Source organism: Trichoderma citrinoviride (genome assembly GCF_003025115.1).
Source record: "Trichoderma citrinoviride strain TUCIM 6016 unplaced genomic scaffold BBK36scaffold_13, whole genome shotgun sequence".
NCBI classification, from domain to species: domain Eukaryota; kingdom Fungi; phylum Ascomycota; class Sordariomycetes; order Hypocreales; family Hypocreaceae; genus Trichoderma; species Trichoderma citrinoviride.
The window spans coordinates 124,880-148,215 of NW_020194721.1; the positions used below are offsets into that span (position 1 = coordinate 124,880).

General features: G+C 45.8%; 7 protein-coding genes across 7 annotated transcripts; 3 read left to right on the forward strand and 4 right to left on the reverse strand.

Moving 5' to 3' along the window:
• Positions 1-368: 368 nt before the first annotated feature.
• BBK36DRAFT_1162011 (peptide transporter) lies at positions 369-3,045 on the reverse strand (the record flags this gene model as incomplete). The annotated part of the gene is made up of 6 exons (XM_024894413.1): positions 369-707; positions 760-1,049; positions 1,109-1,286; positions 1,345-1,608; positions 1,682-2,641; positions 2,713-3,045. 6 exons carry the CDS (start codon positions 3,043-3,045, stop codon positions 369-371), a joined length of 2,364 nt encoding a protein of 787 aa, XP_024746601.1.
• Positions 3,046-6,038: 2,993 nt separating this feature from the next.
• On the reverse strand, positions 6,039-6,995 carry BBK36DRAFT_1143780 (NAD(P)-binding protein; the record flags this gene model as incomplete). The annotated part of the gene is made up of 2 exons (XM_024893622.1): positions 6,039-6,902; positions 6,963-6,995. 2 exons carry the CDS (start codon positions 6,993-6,995, stop codon positions 6,039-6,041), a joined length of 897 nt encoding a protein of 298 aa, XP_024746602.1.
• Positions 6,996-7,416: 421 nt separating this feature from the next.
• BBK36DRAFT_22566 (hypothetical protein) lies at positions 7,417-9,157 on the forward strand (the record flags this gene model as incomplete). Its single annotated transcript, XM_024897943.1, has 5 exons — positions 7,417-7,532; positions 7,592-8,209; positions 8,303-8,638; positions 8,673-8,998; positions 9,054-9,157. 5 exons carry the CDS (start codon positions 7,417-7,419, stop codon positions 9,155-9,157), a joined length of 1,500 nt encoding a protein of 499 aa, XP_024746603.1.
• A 276-nt stretch (positions 9,158-9,433) lies between these two features.
• BBK36DRAFT_1143782 (hypothetical protein) lies at positions 9,434-13,549 on the reverse strand (the record flags this gene model as incomplete). Its single annotated transcript, XM_024893623.1, has 1 exon — positions 9,434-13,549. One exon carries the CDS (start codon positions 13,547-13,549, stop codon positions 9,434-9,436), a length of 4,116 nt encoding a protein of 1,371 aa, XP_024746604.1.
• Positions 13,550-14,245: 696 nt separating this feature from the next.
• On the forward strand, positions 14,246-15,179 carry BBK36DRAFT_1126223 (hypothetical protein; the record flags this gene model as incomplete). Its single annotated transcript, XM_024891360.1, has 4 exons — positions 14,246-14,316; positions 14,372-14,508; positions 14,743-14,907; positions 14,965-15,179. 4 exons carry the CDS (start codon positions 14,246-14,248, stop codon positions 15,177-15,179), a joined length of 588 nt encoding a protein of 195 aa, XP_024746605.1.
• A 4,865-nt stretch (positions 15,180-20,044) lies between these two features.
• BBK36DRAFT_1181490 (hypothetical protein) lies at positions 20,045-21,913 on the forward strand (the record flags this gene model as incomplete). The annotated part of the gene is made up of 1 exon (XM_024896253.1): positions 20,045-21,913. The coding sequence occupies one exon, from the start codon at positions 20,045-20,047 to the stop codon at positions 21,899-21,901; it is 1,857 nt and encodes a 618-aa protein (XP_024746606.1). The 3' UTR covers positions 21,902-21,913.
• Positions 21,914-22,121: 208 nt separating this feature from the next.
• BBK36DRAFT_1171531 (hypothetical protein) lies at positions 22,122-23,287 on the reverse strand (the record flags this gene model as incomplete). The annotated part of the gene is made up of 2 exons (XM_024895582.1): positions 22,122-23,081; positions 23,147-23,287. The coding sequence occupies 2 exons, from the start codon at positions 23,285-23,287 to the stop codon at positions 22,122-22,124; spliced, it is 1,101 nt and encodes a 366-aa protein (XP_024746607.1).
• Positions 23,288-23,336: the final 49 nt, after the last annotated feature.

Here is a 23,336-nt window from a genome sequence, read left to right on the forward strand (position 1 = left end):
AGCGTAGAGCTACTTCGCTGCAGTCGGCAACTTTTTAATATGCCTCGTCATGATGATAGTAAGTCCCATAGCTTGCACGAATGATGATATGAATCATAGTTGAGAAAGAGCTGATGAATATCAGGGGTATATCATTACTCTAGTCATAAATTCTGTCGCTACACGGGTCTCCATACCTATGTTCGGGCAAATTGTCAAGTCTTCTCTAGAAGTAGCATGTAAATCCACATCAAGCGTCATGCTCTTGTTCTTCAGCCACATCCTTCAAAGCGAATGCTTGAGAAATAGCTCAAAATATGTGAACAAAGCTGCCACCTGACAACATATGCTTTGGACTGGTCTTTGCTAAAATGGACAGCGCGCCTCCTCTACTCAGCCACAGGGCAAAAGTCGTAGTAACCATCAACATGGTTACCCCACCAGGATGGAAAAGGAGTTGCAGGGCCACCGGCTCCGAAGACTGCAAAGGACAGAATGAAGAGCACCGTTAGACTGGCACCATCAAAGGCGCCAGTGACCAGGTACGAGTAGTCCTTGAAGATGCGAGGGCGGTAATTCCGGAGGTAATACTGGGTGAAGAAACCAGAAGCAAGCTGGCTCCAGATGACGCACGTCTGGGACTGGTTGTATGGGATGTAGCCGGCGTACTGGATGAACTGGGGCAGGTTGATGTCGCGAAGGTCAAAGCTTCGAATCTTGGGAACAAACTAGAGGATCCGTCAGTAGGCACAAATGCAAGACAAGTCAGTAGATACTCACGTAAACCAAGACACGGTGGAGAACAACCACTCCAGCACCAATGGCCAGTCCAATAGGCACCATCTCGTATTCAGCACCAGACTTGTACAGATACTTTGCCAGAGCCCAGGAGGCTGCGTTGGTGTTGTACGACTGGATCGTTGCGCCACTCCATGAAGCGTTACCGTTGCTGTTGACAAGGAGGTCACGGTTGCCGTTGACAATGGAGATCATGACACCGTAGTTGACGAAACCGCCGAGAACCGTGCCGTAGATCTGGGTGAGGAACATAACACGAGGCGGAATCTTGACTGTGGGGATATGTCAGCAACGAGCGTCCTTCCAAGGGAGCAGGAGCACTGAAACATACGGTATTCGCCCATTTTGAGGTCATTGCACAAGCTGACGCAGTTGGAAATGACGTTGTGAGACCAGGCGGCAAAGTACATGTTGCCAACAGGGCGGCCAGGAAGCATCAAACCCGCCAACATCTTGGACAGGTTGTTGGTAGCAATGCCGTTACCATATCGAGAGTAGAGAATGGTGCTCTATAATGCATGTCAGTCATGGAACTTGGAAGACATATCTTTTGAGGGGATTATTTACCAAGGGCGCGATGAAGATTCCGACGAGAAGAGCGACGACGTAGGCCCATGCAGGGAGTGTGATGTTCTCTTTGATGACAACGACGAGACCGAGGACGAAGCTGAATACAAGGACAGCAATGTACCACCACCAGGGAGCTTCCTTGTAGTTCTTGGCCATATGCTCGTGGTGTCGGTCGTCGTATCGCCCGTTCCTCGCACTTTTATACGACTCCTTGACATCACCACCCCAAAACAGGAAGCAGTGAGCAACCAGGGCACCAATCTGAGCCTGTGTTAGCGAAACTTGCGAACGGACCAAGCTCAGTGAACCGCGTGGCGAGGATAGATATACGTACAGCAGCGTTGGCCATGAACATGGCATACGCGAAGCTTCCGGTCAGCTTAGGAGCACCATATTTCTGAAGAGCGTCTTCGTCGAGGACGCCACCAACGAATACTTCCGACACGGGATATTTTGTACCATTCTCGGCGCGGAGCTGTGTGGACATGAAAGGCTGGGATTTGGAGTTCCAGGAGTTCGTATAGTAGATGGCGAGCACCACAACGTAGCAGACGAGGAAACCGGCAGCAGCATGAGCTTGCAGAGTGAGAGGGAGAGATGTGTTGAAGGAAGTGATGTATTGCCAGTCAAAGGAGAAGCTGAAAAGCCCCAAGCCTTCATTGTTGGTAGCACCGCCGAAAAGGTTGGTGAGAATGGCAGCCTTGGAACCCGTGGCGTGCATGGCGGCCAAGCACGGGATGGAGATGGAGTTCAGAAAAGGGAAGATGTAGGCAGGGAAGAACTCGTAGAAGAACATGCCAACAAAGCTGTACCAGAAGAAACGGAGTGGCTTGGAGCCCTTGATGTTCTGCCAGTGAAGTCCTTGGAGAGTCTTGACCGTGGGCAGGGTGCTCCAGTAGACCGCCTCAACGTGCCAGACGCAGATAGGACGCAGGACACCGCATATGCCATAGCCAAATAGACCAATGGAGATGACGCTCAGGACAACAGTCGACGCGCTCAAGGGCAAGTTGTAGAAAAGATCCTGAGCCGTGAAAACGGTAATACTGGCCGTAGCGTTGGAGGCAGAGGTGGCTGTGATGGCACAGACGGCGTGCTCCTTGAGGTTCCAAGGTCCGGGATTGATAAAGGTGGCGATAGTAATCCACAGAGGAGGCTTTCCCTGGCCGCCCCTGGCTTGCCATCGAGCCCTCAGCTTGTCACCACGAGGGAGGAATGCAGCCCAGGCATTGCCAATGAAGTAGGCGATGAGGACGATAAAAGTTCCGGAGATTGTGGCAGCAGTTGGTTTGAACTATAGGCAAGGAATGGTCAGCTTATGGTTTGCTGGATATTTACGGAAAAAAGTTATTTGTAGAGACGGACCTGGTAAATCTGGCTCATGACCGCTTGGAAGGCAGACAGACATGTAGCCAGTACCATGCTTCGGAACGTCAAGGACGGCTCGCCATCATCTCGCAGCGGTAGTAAGTGGGCTGCAGCATCGGCACCCGTGATGATAATCACATCATCGCTGCCATTGTCCTTCTCGTCGTAGTAGTCGTTGTCGAGAGGAGGAGCAACGCTGATCTCGGTATCCAAAGCGCCCTTCTTCTCAGGGTCGACAGCGCCAGTGACATGGACTTTATCATCCGAGATCTCGGAAGTAGGGGTCCTGCCCTCGACGACAACCACGTCGTCCGCTGCTGAGGCCGTCATGTTGACAAAGAGCTACCTTGTGCTGATACCGATCCCCTTAACGAATGGTGAGACGCCGTGCCGAGACACACAAGAACACGCTCTCTCTGCCAGCGCTTGGGCAGCGCCCGCCTCCATACTTGTATGACTTTCCATCTACTCGCCTTGCCATGCACGAGATGCGATATCAAGGGTCCATGGAGCAATGGTACCATACTCCCGGAGTGCAATGGAGGGTCCAGGCCGGTGGTGTAATACCGGCAAGAATTTATGCAATCAACAGGCTAAGTGCTCTAGAATGGCACCCGAGCACCAGCCATCCATGTTTGGCCAGGTACTTTTGAAGTCCACCACGAAAAGAGTACGGACTTTCCGCATGAGGCTAGCAAGTATACGGGATGCTCGAAAAGTTCCCGGGGCTAGCTCGTAGATAAGGTTGTTGCAAGTTCTGTTGGACCACCAAGACCACGTTCCAGGACGCTTAGATAACGCAGTGTGACCACAGGGAGTGGTAGTTTTGGATCCAGAGAGTCGTTGATTTGAGTCTCTCTGGGACTGCCCAACAACACCACTGGCGGGCATTTCTCACGCATCATCTGATTCAGGAGCGCCGCTTGGCAGGAAAAGGAGGAGAGAGCCGTTCTGGGAATATTTCCCGAAGACCTTTCGCTGGACGACCCGGTGAGTGAGCCGCCACAGCGGCATTTGGGGCTTGGAAATCCTATATATAGAATATGACATCTTGAAGTTGAGCAAGACACGCAGATATGTCTTGCATGTCAAACTTTCATTTGTCAATAAGATCCAGAGTACATTCCAGCGCTCATGATATGCCCTTGATCCCTCTGGATAGAAAAGCAGCTGCGTTACACCTGCTACCCGATCTGTGCTTCTCTCATTTCAGGTTTGAGGGTGATACACACTTTGGATCGTGTCTTTGTACGTGAAGAGTAAAACTAACAATGCAGCATTCTGGGCCTTGGGTTACATCTCTCCGCAATTGCCACACTGGCCTGGTACTGGCCCTTGCCACCTTGCCACGCCCTGCAAGAATAGTGTGAGGATACGATCTGACTAGGGTGTCTAAGTTGTAGTAGTCTCGTCAAGCTCCTCTTCCCATCTGATATCACGACATCGCCGGACGCTAGCAACTGGTGTTTCCTGTCTATTGGTTCTATCGGGCCGCGGAGGACTTTTGGATGTCTGGTTATCCGCTCGCCAAAAGATCCCAACCTTCAGGGTACCGTTAAGGCAAGGCCAACCATGTGTTGGACACCCAGGATGCTCTCAGAGGTGTTGGCTCGGGTCATGGATGCAGATGTAGGATTCGGCAAACTGCATGAAAAGTTGAGCTAGACATGATGCTTATTGGAGTGAATGAAACACCTTATCGGTCTTTGTGGATTGCTTTGCAGTAACTCGCAGAAGATCCTGGTAGGACATCTTGGAAGTAGTTTCGACATAAGCATCGTCAAGTGCACTCGGACCATACCTGAGTGGGGGAACATGCTCAGAAGATTATACCATGAGGGACATGGGTGCGCTTTCATAAGCTCTTCCAAAGGCCAAAGTGAGTGCAAATGCGCAGATACATCATGTTGTTACATGAGCCTGAAAATCACAAGAGCCTAGAAGTTGCTAACCGGTGACCACAATCCGCGTCTTGTGTTGACTGAGGCATCGTTATGATGTTATCCTAGGGGGTCAGTGCTGTTTGTTCATAGCAAAAGTCCCGACTTCAAACATTATCCGTTAAGTATCTGCCTTATCCACACGTCTTCTCCTTCCAAGCAACATGTTTCAAATGTACTGACTGCTAAGGTTGCCACTGCCGTGTTCGGTCGTATTTGCGGAATATACTGTAGTCGTAGAGCAGAAATGTATTCTTTGACCTTGCGGGATACACCGAGTGGTGTTTGCCAACATACCTAAGCCTCAAGAGTGAAGGTCGAATGCTGTTGCCCGGATATACTAGTCAATACGATGATTCTCTCTCAACCAAACGGCCGTGGCAAGTTTTATTTGACAATATCTTGGCCCTATCGTGCCATCCCTTGGCGTATTACCACCCTGAGGGACTAAGAGCTGCGAGAACAATAACCTGAGGCAAACTTTGCGGTAGTATTCGTCATGTCGCCTCCCACATGTGAGGGCCATTCCATATGCGTACCGTTCGTTCACTCCAGCCATATTCTGCAAGGATACGCAGCTATTTTTGCTTCCATCCCGAGTGCCTCGTGTAAATAACCTCCAAATGGTGGAAACTGTGAGTTGGGTGTCGTGCTTCCGTGGCCTTCCGGGAGCAACCGTTCTCGCATTCGTCACAAACCCGGAACATCCGAGATATAGAGACTCGCGATGCCACTGCAACAACCTCTGTACAGTAAAGTTCGGAAACCCGAAAACAAACGAACAGGTAAACACACAAATGATATATTTTGAAGCTCGCTCGTTCTTCAATCAACCAAAGAACCCTTGGCAGGATAGGCGTATGAGTGTAAGCCAAAGAGAACCCCAGTTCTGACCTGGAAGCCCGATAAAGGTTGTTGGAAATTGATGGTCGTATAAATGCACCCGTCCTGGCTGTCTTTCTTCGACATGACCCTTGACCAATACCATCCTTCTTTGGCCCTGATTACTGTTACATTCGAACCATCTGATAGACATACATTTCGGCGGTAAGACTCATTTTACTACCTTCGACTGCCTCCAATGCCTCCATCGTCCGTTCATAACAACCCAACGGACTCCCATAAATTTGGCTTTGTACTCGATGTAATCCTACAGCCGACTGTTGCACTGGATGTTCTCGATTTGGCTGGTTCCTCAGTGAGTTACTGACGAGATATGCCGCATTCAGTACAAGAGCCAAGATATTCAATGATTGCCTAACTCGGCCATTTGTGTGTATGTGAAGCCTCGCTGTGTGTGAAATACAGAATACTATCCGTGATTGCAATCTAATATTTAAAGCTAACCCCTCGTCCATGCTCAACCAGTGTCCATCGAACTATTTAGTCAAGACGATCAGCGATTAGAGCCTTGAGTCTCTCTTCAGTCAGGGTCTCAATGCCAAGCAGTGAGTTATCGTTCTTGTCGAATACGCTGCCATATTCCTCGCCAAAGACAGTGCCCACCAATATCTGTCCGTAAGCCTGTAAGATGTCGCCCCCAGAGGCTATTGCGTCAAGACCAGCTTTCAAGATATCGGCTGACTTGATGTCGCTGGTCGTCCACTGGATCTCGGGCTTGACTTTCTTTGCAATGTCTAGCAACTGCCTCTGAGTCAGGATTGCCTCGGAGATATAGACGACACGGTTCTTAGTCTCCTCAGGGTGGTTAAGCACAGCAGCAACCGCCCTCGCGAAAGTTGCCAGAGATGTGACGCTGACCCTAGTATTTCCTCCATCCATGAAGGCGACCGACCGATTCTTGAAGTCAATCGCGGCAGGAAATGCCAAGAAGTACTCCATAAAGCAGCCTGGCGCAATGATGGAATATGTCAAAGCACTCGTAGTGGCTTTCTCCATGAGATGGCTGCGAACGGATGCCAGCGTAGAGTAGAACGGAAGATCCGCAACCTTTGGACTGGTAGTACATGAGCCGAACTCTGAAGGAATGAACCGATAGACGCCGGCAGCTATGGCTGCATCAATGAGAAGTGTCTGCTTTTCCAACCCTGACTTCCCAAGGGTCGAAATCACAGCATCCTGGTCCTTGAGAGCTGCGGTCAGTTCTCTGACCGAGTTGAAGTCAGCCTCGACAACCTTGACTTGAGCCCCGTAGTCATTCGATGTCTGAGAGCGAGTCAGAACGGTAACGTTGAAGTTGGCTTCGAGAAGCGCCCTCAGGACGTGTGCTCCAATGTTGCCGGAGGCCTATACAGCTAGTATCAGCGCACATGATTGATGGACTGGGACCAGCCTCCAGGTACTCACACCAGCAATAGCGACGTTCTTAATAACAGCCATGGGAACAACTGGTCTTCGTGTTTGAGATCGGGTTAGATGATTTGTTGAGAGGCTGTGATGGATGGAAAGAGTTCGAGGGAGTTGGCGAAATAGGGTGAGCTTTAAATAGCTTTCTTTACCCCTAAATAGACGCTGATTCTTCTTCATCCCCAATTTATCGGCAAAGGCAATGATGCTCCGTGATGCCAACTCCGCTGACCGTCCGGCACATCTCGTTATAAGTCCGATCATTGTAGCGACAAATGTCCGCAAATCTCGGCATTGGCCCGCAGCCTCCCATGACTAATCCCACCTATATATTTCTTCGCGTCCGCATCTTCCGCTCAAGCATCGAACTATGCACTCTCAACTTGCGGCGCACATGTGCACCTAGAAGTACAGCTTCTATTATTTCATTTTCATTGCTCTGGAATTCCCAACGATGCGATCAACAGGCGCGTGGCAGAAATCCGCCTATTCCAAGAAGGCTTGTCTTCGATGCCGTCGGTCGAAGCGGAAATGTGACAGAGTGCTGCCCAAGTGTCTCCTGTGTACCCGGTCAGTACTAATCCATGGCCTCCCGTTGTTCATGCATTGACGATATCTGGCTCTTCTAGCCGGAAGGATGATTGTCAGTACGAGACTATCACTGTTACGTCTTCATCTGCTGCCTCATCCGCGGAGCCGATAAGCGCCCTTGATGATGGTCTATCTTCGGAACATATCAGAGCCGCGATAATGGAACGGCTCTCTGGAGTCAAGCCTAGTGATGCCGAGGCGGCCTATGCCCGCAGCATCAGGCCGTGGTTTCCTATCATTGGAGAATCAAGGCTCGGTGGCCAGCTGTCCAACGGCTGGGATGACGCCACTCTCGACTTCACCTTGCTGTGTTTGAGCATTATACTCTTCTGTACTGCTCCAAACTCCAAGGCATGTGGCGATGCCAACGCTTCTGGGCTCATGGGCCTTTATCTCTCCGTTAAGAGCTGGATTGCGTTGGTCGAAGGGCTTGGAATCAACTCGATTGAAGTCGTACAAGCCAGGCTAATGATTGCAGCCTTTGAAGTCTCACATAGCTTCTACCCAGCAGCTTATATATCAATAGGCGCAGTAGTCCGAGCGGCAGAGACACTGAAGAGAGATAGGGATCTGGAAACTGCCCCGTACCAGCCACGCACAGAGGAAGAAAGAGTAGAAGAATTAACTACGTGGGCGGCGATCAAGATCCTAGACAGGTGAGTGGCCGTCAGGATATCACAGTCATCCGCACCGTTCGCAAGAAAAGGTGGATTTTGCTTTCCTTTTGCTTTTGCTTACCACTGGTTCAGGTACATTGCCGCTGAGTGCGGCGAATCCCCGCCGGTTACAAGGCGCATCTATAACAAGGACCCTGATCTACCCTACTCGGAGCTTCCATTCGCTGTCTGCCCGGTTCTTTTGTCCGCCCCTCTTTCTCCCCAACGGCAGTTTCTTAGGCTCTACGAGGCAACGAACCTTCTGGATAAAGTACACTTGGCTTTCTATGAACCGACGCCCCGAATATCGTTCAATCTTGAGGAGGGAGCTCTTCTAGTGAGCACACTATCGTCGCTAAGAACGGTGATACTGGGAGAAGTACCAGATAATGCAAGGATTTACTCCGGCGGTCTCCACGTCTGCAATATGTGAGCGTTATCAAACTGCTAGACTCATGGAAAGGCTAACAGTTTTCAGCGGCCTCTTACTTATCCATGGCATATGCGATAAAGCAAGGGCGTTAAACTACATCGTCAAAGAGGAATGGGTGACAGCAGCTCTCCCGATGACTACGGTGATCGAAGATATACATGACATGATCCAGTCAATCAATATTGATGAAAGCGAACTAGACAGGCTCCCCCCGTTTGTCAATTTCCTGCTGTACAAGGCCGCAAGTATAGTGACAGTCCGACTGATAGACCAGCTCAATTTCGACAACAATGCTCAAGTCTTGAAGACGTTCCGGGATTTTCTAAATGTGGTAAAAGCGAGATGGCTGGCTGCAGGTAAGCACGAAAAATAGCCTTTCAGTGAACTGCGCATATTAATGGAGTTGTCTAGGTCGTTATATAGCCCTTCTTGACGAAGATACAACTCCACGGATTTTCAAGGCACTGGAAAGGGTGAGAACTGCAAATGGGCGGGAGACGACAAAGAGCTCATAGCATGTTGATTGCATATTCAGAGATGAGACCCAGAACTGGACGATGCCAACAATCTCTCGGGGGATTCAGCGTAGCTGGCCCGATTCGTGGGTCCCTCAATTTCAAGCTGGACATCGAGGTAGTAAGCGGACAATTGAACAACATTTGATTGCCATTTTGAGAACATACGTCCAGCCCTCCTGCATTGACTTCACACAAACATTGCTGCAGGTGCAAATAGCAGACTCATATTGCCTGATTCTAGGCGAAGAATTTCTCATCCATCCTCCAAGGCCCTCAAAACATGTGTATCCTCTGTCCGGAATGAAACATGGCGGGAAGGAATCCTTTGTTCTCATCCAGATTCTCCACTGCGGTCTGGAGGATCTTGGGCGTCTTCTTGAGAACCGAAACTGCGAGATACTTATCCAGGCGCTGGGCCCTCATCTCAAAGAATTTCTCATACGCAGCCAACACAGTGTAATGACCAAGCGACACCGCCGCTTCCTTCGCATGATCGAGAAGGCCTTCGAAGAAATTGTCGTCCTCAGTATCACTGTCGGAGTCCGTGCCCTTCACATCATTGCTTGATCCGTTGTTGGCCGAGAAGGGGAACTTCATTGTGAGGGGCGACATGGAAGAGAAGCTCCTCGCCGACTCGATTCTCTGGATCCCCGCGTCGGCAAGTTTGTCGTAGCTGTCACTTGCGAGGTTGGTAGCCTTTGAGAGCTTCTCCTCGCCCTGCATTGCCTTCTCAGAGCTCTTGATGTACGTGTCCAAGATTTTACACATCTTCTGCTTCTTCCGATCCATGTATATGTGCCACGCGCTCATGAGTCCCGGCTCAACCGCAGAGTTGGCAAAGTCGATCTCTGTAGAAGCTATGCGCTGACCATAAAACTGATGCGTCGAGCCCAGTTCGAGGAAGCAGAGAAACCATTTGGCGCCTGGAACTCCAGAGAATCGCGCAAGCACCCACTCCCCGGCAACAAGCTGAAGCCGAGGCTCTTGGATATAGTCGAGCATCCTGACAATCGCCTTTTCCTCCTTTGTGGCGCGAGCGTAGTCCGTTGAGTCCTTCTCTTCCACTTCGCCGTCATTATTACCGCCGCCGACAGTGTTCTTGGCCACCAGGTCCTTCCCATCCTCCACCATTTGGCCAATGTTTTGGAGCTCGAGATTTTTATACAATTTCTTCGCCCTGGAGCCTTCCTTAATCACAGTGTCTTCTGTTGCCTTTTCCACGTCAAGCTGGGTCTTCAGGATACGCTGCTCACATGCAAAACGCACAGCGACATTCGCAAACCCGGTGCTGATAGTGCACCAACCAGATATCTTCTGCTTCGAGCTGGTGGCCTTTGCCACTTGCCTCACCAGCTTCTCCCGGTCAATCATCGTCACGACAATCCGTTGTATATCGAAAATGCCTTCGATTCCAGAGCTGTTGACGATGATTGGGTTTGGGCACGTCATGTCCTCCGTCGGGCCCTCTTCATTGCCCTTTGCTTGACCCTCGACCAATTCAGGTTCAACCACTTTGAAGACAATGTCTTTCAGTTGTTGCGGCAGCAAAGGCTCTGGTCCGTCTTGCTCTTCGTCGGATTGACGGATGAACTTCAGATATTCCATCACACCCGAATCGAGCACTTTCCATTCAGGTTCAGGCGGCGATGCTGGTGCAACGGCGGAGGGTGCAGATTCTTCGGCTGCGGCGGCTTTCTCGGTAGACTTGGACGAGAACATGCCAAACGATGATTTGATGTCTTTCCCCATACCAAAGCCAGCGACTTTCTTCGATGATGACTTTAGACTTGGAAGCGAGGGGGAGAAATTCATTGACCATGAAGGCTTCTCGTCTGCGCCTTGAACGCTATCCGAGTCATTACGAGCAGCATTATTGCTCAAAGCCAATTGCTTCAGTCGATCATGGAGTTTCTTGATGTAAAGAATAATCTTGCCCATAGACTCCAACTTTGGTTTGAGATGCTCGAAAGTAGAGTTGTCAATGATGGACGCAATTTCTGCAACCCAGTGCAATGGTACGGGTCCCCGTTTTTTATCCTTGACGCAGTCTATCGCCTCTCGAAGCATCTGGATGATGCCGTGATAGGTAATCATTGTCTCCCTTCGCTGCTGTCTCACTTTTGCTGAAATCATCATGTTGTAGCGCCGACCGCGATCTTCATCCTTGCCATACGCCTTGTGGGAAGCGGGATACATGGACCGACCGCGAACAGGGCTCCCCATTTCTGCGCCAGCCCAATTGAACACGGAAACATCGTTATAGGTGACGATGACTTCGTCCAAAAGTCGAGAAAGGGCCTTTGCATAGCCTTCGGCATGGAATGATGGGAATCGAACGCCGAGAATGCCCATAAGCGAGTAGACGTGATCAACCGCTACAGTTGCATTTCGGCTGCAAGACAGCAGTAGAACGAGGTGGGCAGGAAATCCATGGCGAGCAACTCCTTTTTCCCACGCTCGGAGCAGCTCAACGTGACCAAACTTGGCAATAGAACGTCTGTCCTTGACGATGGCACCTCCGACTTTTGCTGCAAGATAAGTGATGAAGAATTTGATGATTTCTTCAGCGCTTTCTTCGCTTAACAACATCTTGAGCTTCGCCAGCAGTTGCACCCTTTTGTCGTCCGATTTATGACGCTTGCTCTCAACCAGATCTGAGGAGGCCAGATAGACCGCTCGTGATATCTCAGATGTAGCTGTTTCTACCGTCATATTGTCCGGAAAGCGAAAACCGAGAGCGTTGAGTATAGCAACCAGCTGTAACGACTCTGTAACGCATCTAGCTTCTTCCCGGTCATCCGCGTCCCAACGGTCGTAGATACTGCTGTTCCAAATAAGCTCAGCATCGTCCTTGTGCAAGTAGGGTACCAGAGCCGCGAAGTTTTCGGCTTTCCACCTAGACACCTTGGCGGCATCAAGACCACCATTGTAAAGAGCCATGAACGGAACCAAGGAATATATATCCCCCAGACTCTCTATAGGGCGACTGAGAGGCTGCCACTCCGAATTGGCAAAATAGGTCATTTTGCTCATCACCAGCTCTTGTAGAGTCCACGCACGAGAGGCCCATTCAATCGAGGATGGGATCTCTTTGAACTTTCTGATATTTGGCGCCGGAGCAGGATCCAGCACTTTGTCTGCCTTGCCTTCAATTTTCTTCTCGCTTGTTTGAAACTTTCGCAAATCATCAATGGCGTCAGCTTCTCGCCAATTCGTGTCCAAATGGACAAGGCAGAACTCGGCATTCGAGTACCAGTCTCCCATCAGAGACAGGGAATTGGATAATTCGCCATAATTCTTCTTGTCAATGCAGCATGTGTCGGACCAGATGTAACGTGCTCCGCGTCTCTGAAAATGGCTCGTCTGGAATATCCTCCGGGCTTCCTTTATCGAGCTATCCAGCTTGAGGGCCGACTTCCACCTCTGCAGGCGACGGATCAGCTCATCCACTTCGTCACCGAGGCGAGTCCTCTTCTGGAAAATCTGACAGCGACTCTCAACAAGCGCTTGATCCTTGATCAATTTTTCATAGCTCTCTTCTGCATCAGCATAGGCTTGAATTGCGTCTCTTACGACAGCAGAAGTGGTGGCATGATGGTCCGAAGCCGCTGGCTGTAGCGTGGATGAAGTCTCTGAGACAAGCGGCGTTTCTTCTGCATTGCTGCCCACAGCCTTTCCGGCGCGGTCGATTATCTTGTCGAACATCTTCTTTTCAATCTCGCAGAGATCAACCATTGACTTTTTCGAGTCTCGTGCTTGCCGAGCCGAGTTCATCTTCGATCTCATCTCATTGCCTTCGACTCTTCTCCTGACGAGTTCTTCCACGCTCAAGGTCTCAGACTCTCGGTTCAGGATCATCTCGAGAATTTGCTCCTGCTCGAGTATATCAAGCCTACATTGCTCAAGCACAAGAGAGATATCGTCGCCCCGAGCCGCTGAAGCTTCAACGCTGGAATCAACCACTCCGAGATCCTCAGCTTTGTCTCTGGAGCGCTGCAAATGCTTTTTCCTGGCACGCATAAAATGTGCCAAGGTGATCTCATCTCCTTTCCAGCGATGGGAAAGTATGCAATATGAGTCAAGGTGCGATATGTTCCATGCGTCGACAATGTTGCCTGTCTCAATATCGATCATGCGCAAAGGTCTTTGAGGACGCTCCGTCTCTGGCGATTCGAGGAATTCAATGTCTTGAAGGGTGCTGACCGCATTCTCCTCATGGCGTACAAATGTTGGCTTGAAGTCCGGGACAAACCATAGGTTTAACGCTGCACGAAGCTTTTCAGGGCTGCTACCAATATCGTCAAAGATCTTTTTGAGCTTTTCAGGCGTGATCTCAGTGTAATTGCTCAGATCAGCGACCCTCGCAATTTTGTCCGATATGTTGGTCATGGCTATAGCGGCCAAGTATTCTCTTGATGCCTTAGCAGTTGAGTTGGATGTGAGTTCCGAGTTTCATTCTCATATTTTCTCCGTAGGTTGGGGTCTTTGTACTTATATTGACCCTTCAGACAATTGAATGCATTCTCCGAGGCAGCCACGCTATTCACGCATGGTGACAGAGCTGCATACCTCTTTACGCTAAGCCATCGTTTGCAATTAGCCCGCAGCTCAACGTGATGCGGTCACCTCTTCCTCGGTGAACGACAGAGCCATACGTAGCCTATTGTTATCCGCCACGATACTCTGCGTCGCTTTCAGCTGGTGACTGTTTGCTCCAGATGCCTGCCGTCTGCAATGTTCATTGGTGCCCGATTCAACTTGCAATTAGCCTGCATCGGTAGGCTTGCTTCATTGGGCATTGGAAGGCCTTCACATGCAACAATGACAGCCAGCTTGTGGGCCGTAGGATGGTTTAGCACATTGATGGTGTCCTAAATCAGCCTCTAGCCCGTGTTTGACCTGTAGCTCGGGATAGGAGGACGGAAACGACCAGCTTATCACCATCGCTTTCTCTCTCTATATGGCTCATCCCCAATCCACTTCCAGCTTCATAAAAGCCCTGTACAAGAGATTCTCTAGTATGCTGGCACCAGAGTCTTAGATCTGCATCAAACCGCTATACCACTCAAAGTACGGGCTCGATCAATGGCATCGTATCATAGAGTGTTGAAGACCTTTGATAGGTCGGTGAAGCAAAAAAGTGTAGAATGCGACTAGTGAGTATCTTCCCCGTGTATCCGTCGAGAAAAGCGTTAACAAAATATCTGGTAGTGACATTCATCCATGGGACGTGTTGATAGACGGTGCGAGATGGAATGGAAAGATCCGACTTGTTGGTTTCGTGGATGTGTTCTTTCTCATCTGTTACTCGGGTGAGTCTCGTTTTGAGCAAGGCATCATTATCTATAGTAAGTCTTGTCCTCCACGCTGCACCCAATAGAATGCATGGCTCAACTGACTACCATTACAGAGGATGACGATATTATCCAGAAAATGATGGACAGCGCACATGTGACTGCGGACGAGCTAAAGCTACAGCTCTTGAACGAGAAGGACGTCAAAGCAGCGGAGGCTGAGAAAAAGGGTATGTTGAATGGTCCCTATTTAGTCCATTTAAAGCTCACAAAGCCTCGCCTTTCAAGGACCAATATTCAAGAGGTATTTTGACTTTCAGAGAGTCAAGGGAGGTCTCGACTACACAATCACGAGTCTAGGACATGAAGTGGGAGTCAAGACGGAATACGATGCGTCCCTTCTCAGGAAATATGTCATCAAGATCCGCAAAGGCAGAGATTCCGCAATGAAGTGTAAGCCTTCTTCAAACTCCGCAATCGCGTCGAAAACTGTATTGACCGAGGGAACAGCGCGGATTCGACGTGGAGTTAGCCAGCATAACCTTTTCGATCTCATGCATGATGCGGTTCGTCTCGGAATTATCACGCAGGCCGAACTTATCGGCCAAATCATTGGGAAGACGATCGGTGGGTCGACCATGGAAGATGTCGCCAAGAAATATCTCGATGCTCTCAGTGGAGCTAGGAGTTCTCAGAATGTCGCACTGGAAGCGGACAGACAGTGAAGGTACTGCTCCATATTCGGGCCATGGTTTAAATACAAGGGCTTTACTCCGTACTGGCCACGATGTTGGCGCCCATTGGTAGAACTTGCACGCTCTGATAGACGTCCAAAGGGAGGTCAGCCATCCGCTTTCGCTGCCAATAACCTTCCCCATTGTGTTAAGCGAAATCGGCACTTGGAGGTCGCATCAGTCCGAAAGCTGTACCCTAGTATTACACTCATTCTCGCTTTCAGCGTTTAGCCTATGGAGCTGCTGAATTGTTCAAACAGCAGCAATAAAAAGGCACGGTCTCATCGGCTACTGTTCGATATATGAAGAACATCTGTCATTTGAAACTCACAAGCTTCAGCTGCTTTGATCAAGGCGGGCTAACCCAAAGTGAAGATAAAGTGGTAGCATTGCAGGAGCAGCTGCATCCCCTAGCTTTTCCCGCATGGCTTAAAGATGCAACCCCAAGATTACGGGGTCGAGAATGATTGAGATCGGACAGTTGCCACCTCGCCTCGCCATGCACGGGGCCCCTTTCATATATGGGAGGAGTACACATACAAACGGAAGGTTGCTTCTTAGGCCGTGATTTAACTTGTCTGACTGCTATTTAGCAGATTAGATAGGATGCATAAAAATGTTACTATTCCTAAATTAGTAGGGATTTGCAGCATAATTAAGGGAAAAAATACCTTACTAAGGATAATCCTTAAATACCCCCTGTTATTAATATACTATACTAGCAGGGGCTGTGTATATTACTATAAAAGGCATAGTTACTAAGAAAATATAAGAATTCTACTAAATTTAATAGATAATAAGTATAAATTAAAACTGTTTATACTTATATTATAAGATATATATACTATCCTGCTAGTTTATTAAAATTCAGCTAGGTTATTATAATATTATAAATTTAATTATAAGTAATATTATTAAGACTAGCTAGCTAGTATTAAATGCAGTTATTAATAACTATTATAAAGCTAAGGAGGACCTTTATATAGCTATTTTTATATTAGCATATATTGCCTTAATAGTTAAGCCTGTTAATAACTTACTTAAGATCCTTTCTGCTATTAATTAGGAGGGGCTAGCTAATATTAATAATACTAGCACTCTTTTTTAAGGCACCTTTATGGCCTTAAGGTAATACTATAGGCAGCTCTTAGCCTTGCTAAATAGGTTATTTATTACCCTTTTTTATATAAAAAAAGGTATATTTTTTAGCCTCTGCTAGTAGCTTTATACTAATACTAGCATAAGTAAGAACTAGCAGCAGTTAATTAAGCAGAAGGTAATAATATTCTTATAGATTTATATATATAGTAAGCTATAAAGGAATATAGCATTATACTTTTAAATAAGCTAAAGCATAATATTATAAGTTTTTTATAAACTAAAAGAACTTATATAATAACTATATATATATTTTATTTAGTAGCTAAATTTAATATACCTTTTACTAGCTATAGAGTTAAAGCTTAAGTTCCTAGCCTTTAATAGTATAATTAAGGCTATTAATAGCATGCTTATCCTAGCTTATATTCCTTTTATATATTAATAAAGATTCTAGTTAAAGAAGAATAATATATTATAAAATATATTTATAGCTATTACCTTTAATAGCTTATTTAGCTATATTCTTACTAATGCTAAAAGATTTATTAATAACTTAGCTTTTTTATAATATATGCTAATATAGTTATTTATAATACTTTTTATATAATATTATTTAGGTAATACTAGCTTTAGGCTATAGCTTAATATAATAACTCTTTATAAAAATAATATATATTATTATCTATAAGACTAAAGAATAATAGCATAGCGCTTTTAAAATAAAGAAGAGCTTTTTAACTTATAATATACTTAAAAAAGGACTATTATTAAGTAAGTCTTTAATAAATATAAATAAAAGTAAAAGATTATATACTATAGCGCTGCTAAGTATATATTTTAAGACTAGGTCTAGATTATATATACAGTTACTAGTTTATTTAACTTTATTAAGCTTAAAGGAAGAATACTAAAGCAGTATTATAAGGAGGAGTAACTTATTTTAACTAATTATAAGTATAATATTATAAAATCTACTTAAGAATATGCTAAGGCTGTTATTCTATTATTAAAAGCAGAGGATTTAAAGGAATATATTACTTTATAAGCCTAGAGATATTATTAGTAATATCTAGAATATAATAATAATAATATTAACTTTAGTAATAATAATAATAATAAAAATAGTAATAGCAGTAATAGTAGTAATAGCAGTAATAGTAGTAGTAATAGCAGCAGTATTAATAGCAGTAATAAGGATAAAGAAGATAATAATAATAAAGATAATAAAGAAGAGGTTAAGGCAGGTATTTAAGGCTAGATTTAGTATTATAAGGCAGAAATTTAAGGCTAAGTGAATATAGTAAAGCAGGAAATTAATAATCCTTTTACTAGGCTTTATATTTTTAAAGCTATTTATAACCTAATATAAAAAAGCTATAAATTTAAAGGGAAATTAATTACTAATTATATATCTTTTACCTTTTTTAATAGTATTAAGTTTTATATTAATAAATTTAGCAGATTTTTATAAATCTACTAGACTAAATAGCTAATAAAAGCTATGCCTTATTCCTTTATAAAAAGGAAGTAATCTTTTATTACTTTTTTAAAGTCTTCTGCCTTAATAGCCTGTTAGTTATAAATAATATAATGCTTTATTAGCTACTACTACTGCTGCTGCTATAAGTTATATACTATAAGCATACTTATAAGCTTATAAAAGCTATTAACTATTTTAACTATAGCTGCTGCTTTCTTTTTCTTTTTAGCTATAAGGCTATTAGCCTAAACTACTGCTAATAGCATTAATAATAATAGCTATAATAAACTAGCTAAAATTACTTATAGTATTAATAAAAGCAGCAGTAATGCTAGTATTAGTAATATTATTAGCTAGTTAGCTTTATTATTATTATTACTATTACTTAGTATTAAAGTAAAGTCGCTAGGTTTATTAGTAATAGTATTAAGCTAAGTTAAATCTATCCTTTTAACTTTATAATTCTCTTAATAACTAATAATACCTCTTAAACTAGCTAGTTAGCTATTTTTTATAAAGGCTAGATTATTAGTTATATTTATAATATACTTACTAGTAGGCAGGTTATTTAAGAATATCTCCTGCTATAACTTAATATTAATACTATTATTAATAAGGAGACCTTTATTAATAACCTAGTGCTTAATCTAGCTATACTATTAGGTAATAAAGTTAGTATTCTACTAGCTTATTAACAGTCTCCTAGTCTTTAAGTTATAAGATATGCTTAATATCTTTTTAGCTATTAAAAAAACCTACTAATATTTCTTTAAATATTAATACTTATTCTCTAGCTGCTTAAGCTCTTAAGCATGCTTAAGAAAATACTAAACTAGTTATAAAAGGAGGCTTAGCAGACTCTCTTATAAGTATACTTTTTTTAATAAATTTATTAAGCCTTGCTGCTGTTTTTTAAGGAGTAGTAAGAGGAAGTAAAGGGTCTGCTTATTTAACTACTTAATAACTATATAAGAGGATTAGCTAACTTATAATAACAGGATAATTAATAATTAGCTTATAGTAATTTAAAAAATAGTTATAATACTATATAAATTAAGGTATTATTAAACTAAAAGAGAGATAAAGTATTAGATAAAGTTAAAATTAGCCTAAAGGCAGTAAGAGAGCGTTATTTAGTTCTAGTCTAGCCTTATTACTAAGGTCTTTAAAGTATAAGATTAGCTAACCTATAAATTTAACTAGCATAAAGTATTCTATTTAGCCAGCTTACTAGGGAGTTAGATAAGTTGAATTATGGCCTTGATTATAACGACTTTATTTGCTGAAAATTATAGTAGAGAGTAAGAAAGATGGTTTTATCCTTGATGCTTGCTTACAGGGTGATAATGCTGCCTGTCAAGATTTTCTTTCAGGTTTTGGTCTACGGCTCGATGCGAATTACAACAATATCTTTACTCGGAGATTTTCCAATTCCGCATTACCCGTTAGTTCTACTTTCAGTAACTAACTGTTCGGACGGGGCCTTATAGTTAGGCCTGAAAACATGTTCCAGCCCATCTAATCGGTCTATATAAATTTTGGTGGTCTTTTAATTTAGCGCGCTGCAGCCAAAAACGCATCTTCCAGAATTATCATGGCCAAAATGTAGCTAAATTTCAGCAGCCTTTACAGCAGCCATTGACCTTATAATATATTAAACTCATTATAGAATAATAATCTTTAACCATTTATTCTTTTATTTCTTCTTTTTATTTTCTCTATAAGTGCTGTTTTCATCTTTATTTTGCAAGGTATATACAGAGCATCTAGAACGATTAGACGGGCTGGAACATGGTTTCAGGCCTAACTGTGAGGCCCCGTCCGAACAGTTAGTTACTGAAAGTGGAACTAACGGGTAGTCATTTTTCAGAATGCGGAAACAAGAGAACTGTTCAACCAGATGCTACGGAGTACAATGTAGGCAAATCTCAGGATATTCACCGCTGAACAAAAACCGGGTGAATCACCAATTGAAGTGGGGTGACACCAAAAATAACACGAAATGTGACAAATTGACGTGTTTGTGGGTACATCTGCAGCATCATGAACCCATCGATTGGCCATGAAGTGCCGTGAGAAACTGGGGGTCGAGTTTGTGAGGCTCAGCGCTTATGCCACCCCTGCCAAGCATGCAGGAGGAGTTGAACCACGCGGTTTTCGTTCTCTTTGGCAGGTCTTTCGACTCAAACCACCTCTTTCACTTCTAGTTGAGGAGAGGAGTCGATGAGCCAAGAGACAGCGGAAGATCTGTCGCGCAAAGCGCTCGTGTTAAACTATGGCTAACACGGATAACACCGAGCTGATTCTTGCCATTGTGGCATTGATCATTTCTATTCTAGCCTTTGTTATAGCCATCCTTCAAGCTCTCCAACAATATTTCGCTTCGGCTACCGGATACTCTTCTTGCAGTGAAGCTGTCATAGGGAAATGGTCGCAGTTCTCTCACCGGCGGCTACTCTGGAAAGAGTTCCGCATTGAAGTTCAATTCGAGACGCCCGTATTATTCGTCGCAAAGCCGGAAAACACGAGAGGGCCGCTGGGAAATGACGAAGACTTTCGAGAGGAAGACAGGAAGATCATTCGCCTTGACGGCAGCCACACAAACCTCAGGTATACCTCGAGCACCGAAGAATTCAACGAGCAGCAGAAGAAAAACAAGCAGCAGGCAGTGCACACTGCAGACAATGAGAACGCGTCGTGGTGTCAGCTCTTGATGACGGTCTATCAGATGGAGAAAGACTCGCGCACTTGGCAGAAGGAATCGCTGGGCTATCATCCTCCCTTCGATCCATCACCTCCGCATTCTTTGGTTGTTTGCATGCAGAGGAAGAAACGCGTCTGGGATAGCATGCCTCAGGGCTTGACCAAGCCCTATGCCACAACGACTATCTCGCATCTGGTCGAGATTGCTGCCATGCTTGGGATTCATTGGAAGAATTTCGATCTTAACAACGATCGCTATCGAGCTCAAGGCAACGGCTTTGTCCTTTATGGCTCGTACTTCGACAATCTGGGCATAGCCTTCACCTTTCAAAAACAAGGGCCGACGGTATTCCGCCAAGACCGTGTGATCCCAACTCATGACATTAAGAAGTTGTGCTTCGGACTGGTACCGACGATTCTCTATCGGGAAAAACTTGTCGACGTCGACGACCACAAGGACTATGTGACTTTGCAGTTGGGTGGCTACGCGGAAATTGCAGATACGCTGGCAGAGCTCGGTTGCGATAACAACACGATCAACCACTTTCGGAAAACACCCGAGAGTTCTCGACATAGCCATCTTTTCCCAGGTACGTCTAACCAGATGGTGTCATTCATACTGCAGAACATTAATCGGACACCAGTTGCTTTCGAAATACTGGGAATGGTTGGTGAGATATTTCACATCAAAGATACAGCTTTTCGAATGCTCCCAAATCCCACCCCATATTATTGGGAGCCTAATACCTTCTCTCTTTCTACTCTTACCAGCAATATCGCCGCTCTATTGAAAGCGGCTGAAGTGGCAGACGCTCTTACAAACGAGGGCGATCAGGTTTCGCAACTGCTGGACTGGTACGATCAGAGGACGGAGAAGGCCGGAAAGCCACCTAATGGATCCATCAATACCGAGATCAGCGTTACGACTCCCGCCGACAGAATCGCGCACTTGCGTGCGGGTGTCGAGCTCTGTGATCGCTACTTAGATCAGGTTGATATTGGAATGGTCTTTCAAGTCGTTCGCGTGCATATCCAAGAAGTTATGGGCATGCTGAACGAGAAAGCAGGCTCGGATGAGCCTGCGGGCCCTGGACTCGATAATCGGGGTCAGAGTTCGACCATTACCATAAGTGATATCGATTCGGCATCTGTTGACGAGAAACATCATCTTCTGGCACAGATATACTGCACATCAATACGGAATAACGTGATACAGACCGTTTTCAAGCAGCGATCACAATACAGCGAGAAAACAACGGCGGAAATGGCAGGCTCAGAAATCAGCGTGAAGCGAGACATTAACCAGATATGGTGCACTCTCATCTTTCGAATGCTCTATTGGCTGCAGCTGCACAACTTCCATAAGAAGGATGTTCAGATTGGCAAGGGTGATGCGTACGACAGCCGAATACCTGTGTATATTCTTTGAAACCGTCGTTTTCCGGCGAGTTCGGACGATAACGACCATTGATTAGGCTTCGTCAGAAGATAGCTCTCGAAGCATGTCAAGGAACATTGTAATTTAGTCATGACGTGTCCTTTTCTGGATTCCATGAGCTTGTTTGAACTTGATTATAAGAATTGATGATTAACGACTGAGTCATAGCTGCTTAATACCGAGGTGTTAGAAGCCAACTAGTGTATACAGCTCAGTTGTTGTACATGTTTGGCTCCACGGTCCGCTTAATGATGATGGACCACTGTGCAATCAACAAGAAAGAAACAAAACCGACCAATGACAACGATAAGATGATAATTTTGATGGAAAGAATAAGCAGATTCTTCCAACATGCCCATGTATAAGTTCGAAACGCATCGGACATTGTGGCATAACCTCGACCGCCCATGGCACACGGCACTACTTTCCCATCAAAGGATCGGTCGAAGGGAATAATAGTATCATCTTCGATCGGGAGAAGGGACGCCTGGATTCGCATCAGAACGACTTGGCTGGGAACAACGAGACAGATGGAGCCGATGACGGTAACCAGGATAACCAGAGCGCATTTGGAGTACAGTGCGAGGTCTCCGGTTGCCATGTGGATTCTGAAAGCATAGATGTTGTCGGGCATGAGGAGGTTGAAATGCGGCCAGTCGATACCCATCGAAGCGGCTAACCAGTAGGGCAGCCATCGCGTTACTTCAACAGAAGCCCAGTGAACGACGACGGCTCTCCATGTCGCCTCGAAGGTGCGTCCAAACGGGGGCACACGTCTCCAGAATGACCCTTTACTGGGCTTGGTGATGACAAGATGCAGCCATAAAGTGCTGAACTGGACCATCACCAGCGCAGGGGAAAGTCTCACCAGAAAGCTGCCCCCCCAGTGCCAATAACGAGCGACCAAGACGACTGGGTAAATAGTGACGACTCCCTGGAGGAGAGCGCAAGAAAGGCCACGGAAGTTGGCGAGAAAGCCATCAGTGTCTACCAACAGTCGATAGATGGCAGCTGGAGACGACGATTCGATTCGACTGGGATTATCGACGGAATTGCGACGAAATCCTCGCTCATCGGCAACATTGTCAAGAATAATGGGATCGCATTCTTCTCGCTTTCTGTCCTGTACGATGGCAAAGACTGGGTAGACTCGAGGTAGGGTGTAATTGAACTGTTGCGCCGACTCATTAGCTGCACGTGGTGGAAGTCATGTATATATGGAAGGGACAAACGTACAATGACAAACAAAGGGAGGAGCATGGCAACATCAACGAGCAATACAACCCGCGACCACCAGGGTGCCTCATAAACAAAGTGAACCTCGTTGTTGTGGTAGAGAGGCCACTGTATGGGACTTGTATGCGCCGAGGAAGCCATGTCAAAAGGTTCGTTTAGTTGAGTATTACCATGGGATGGTTAGATCCAA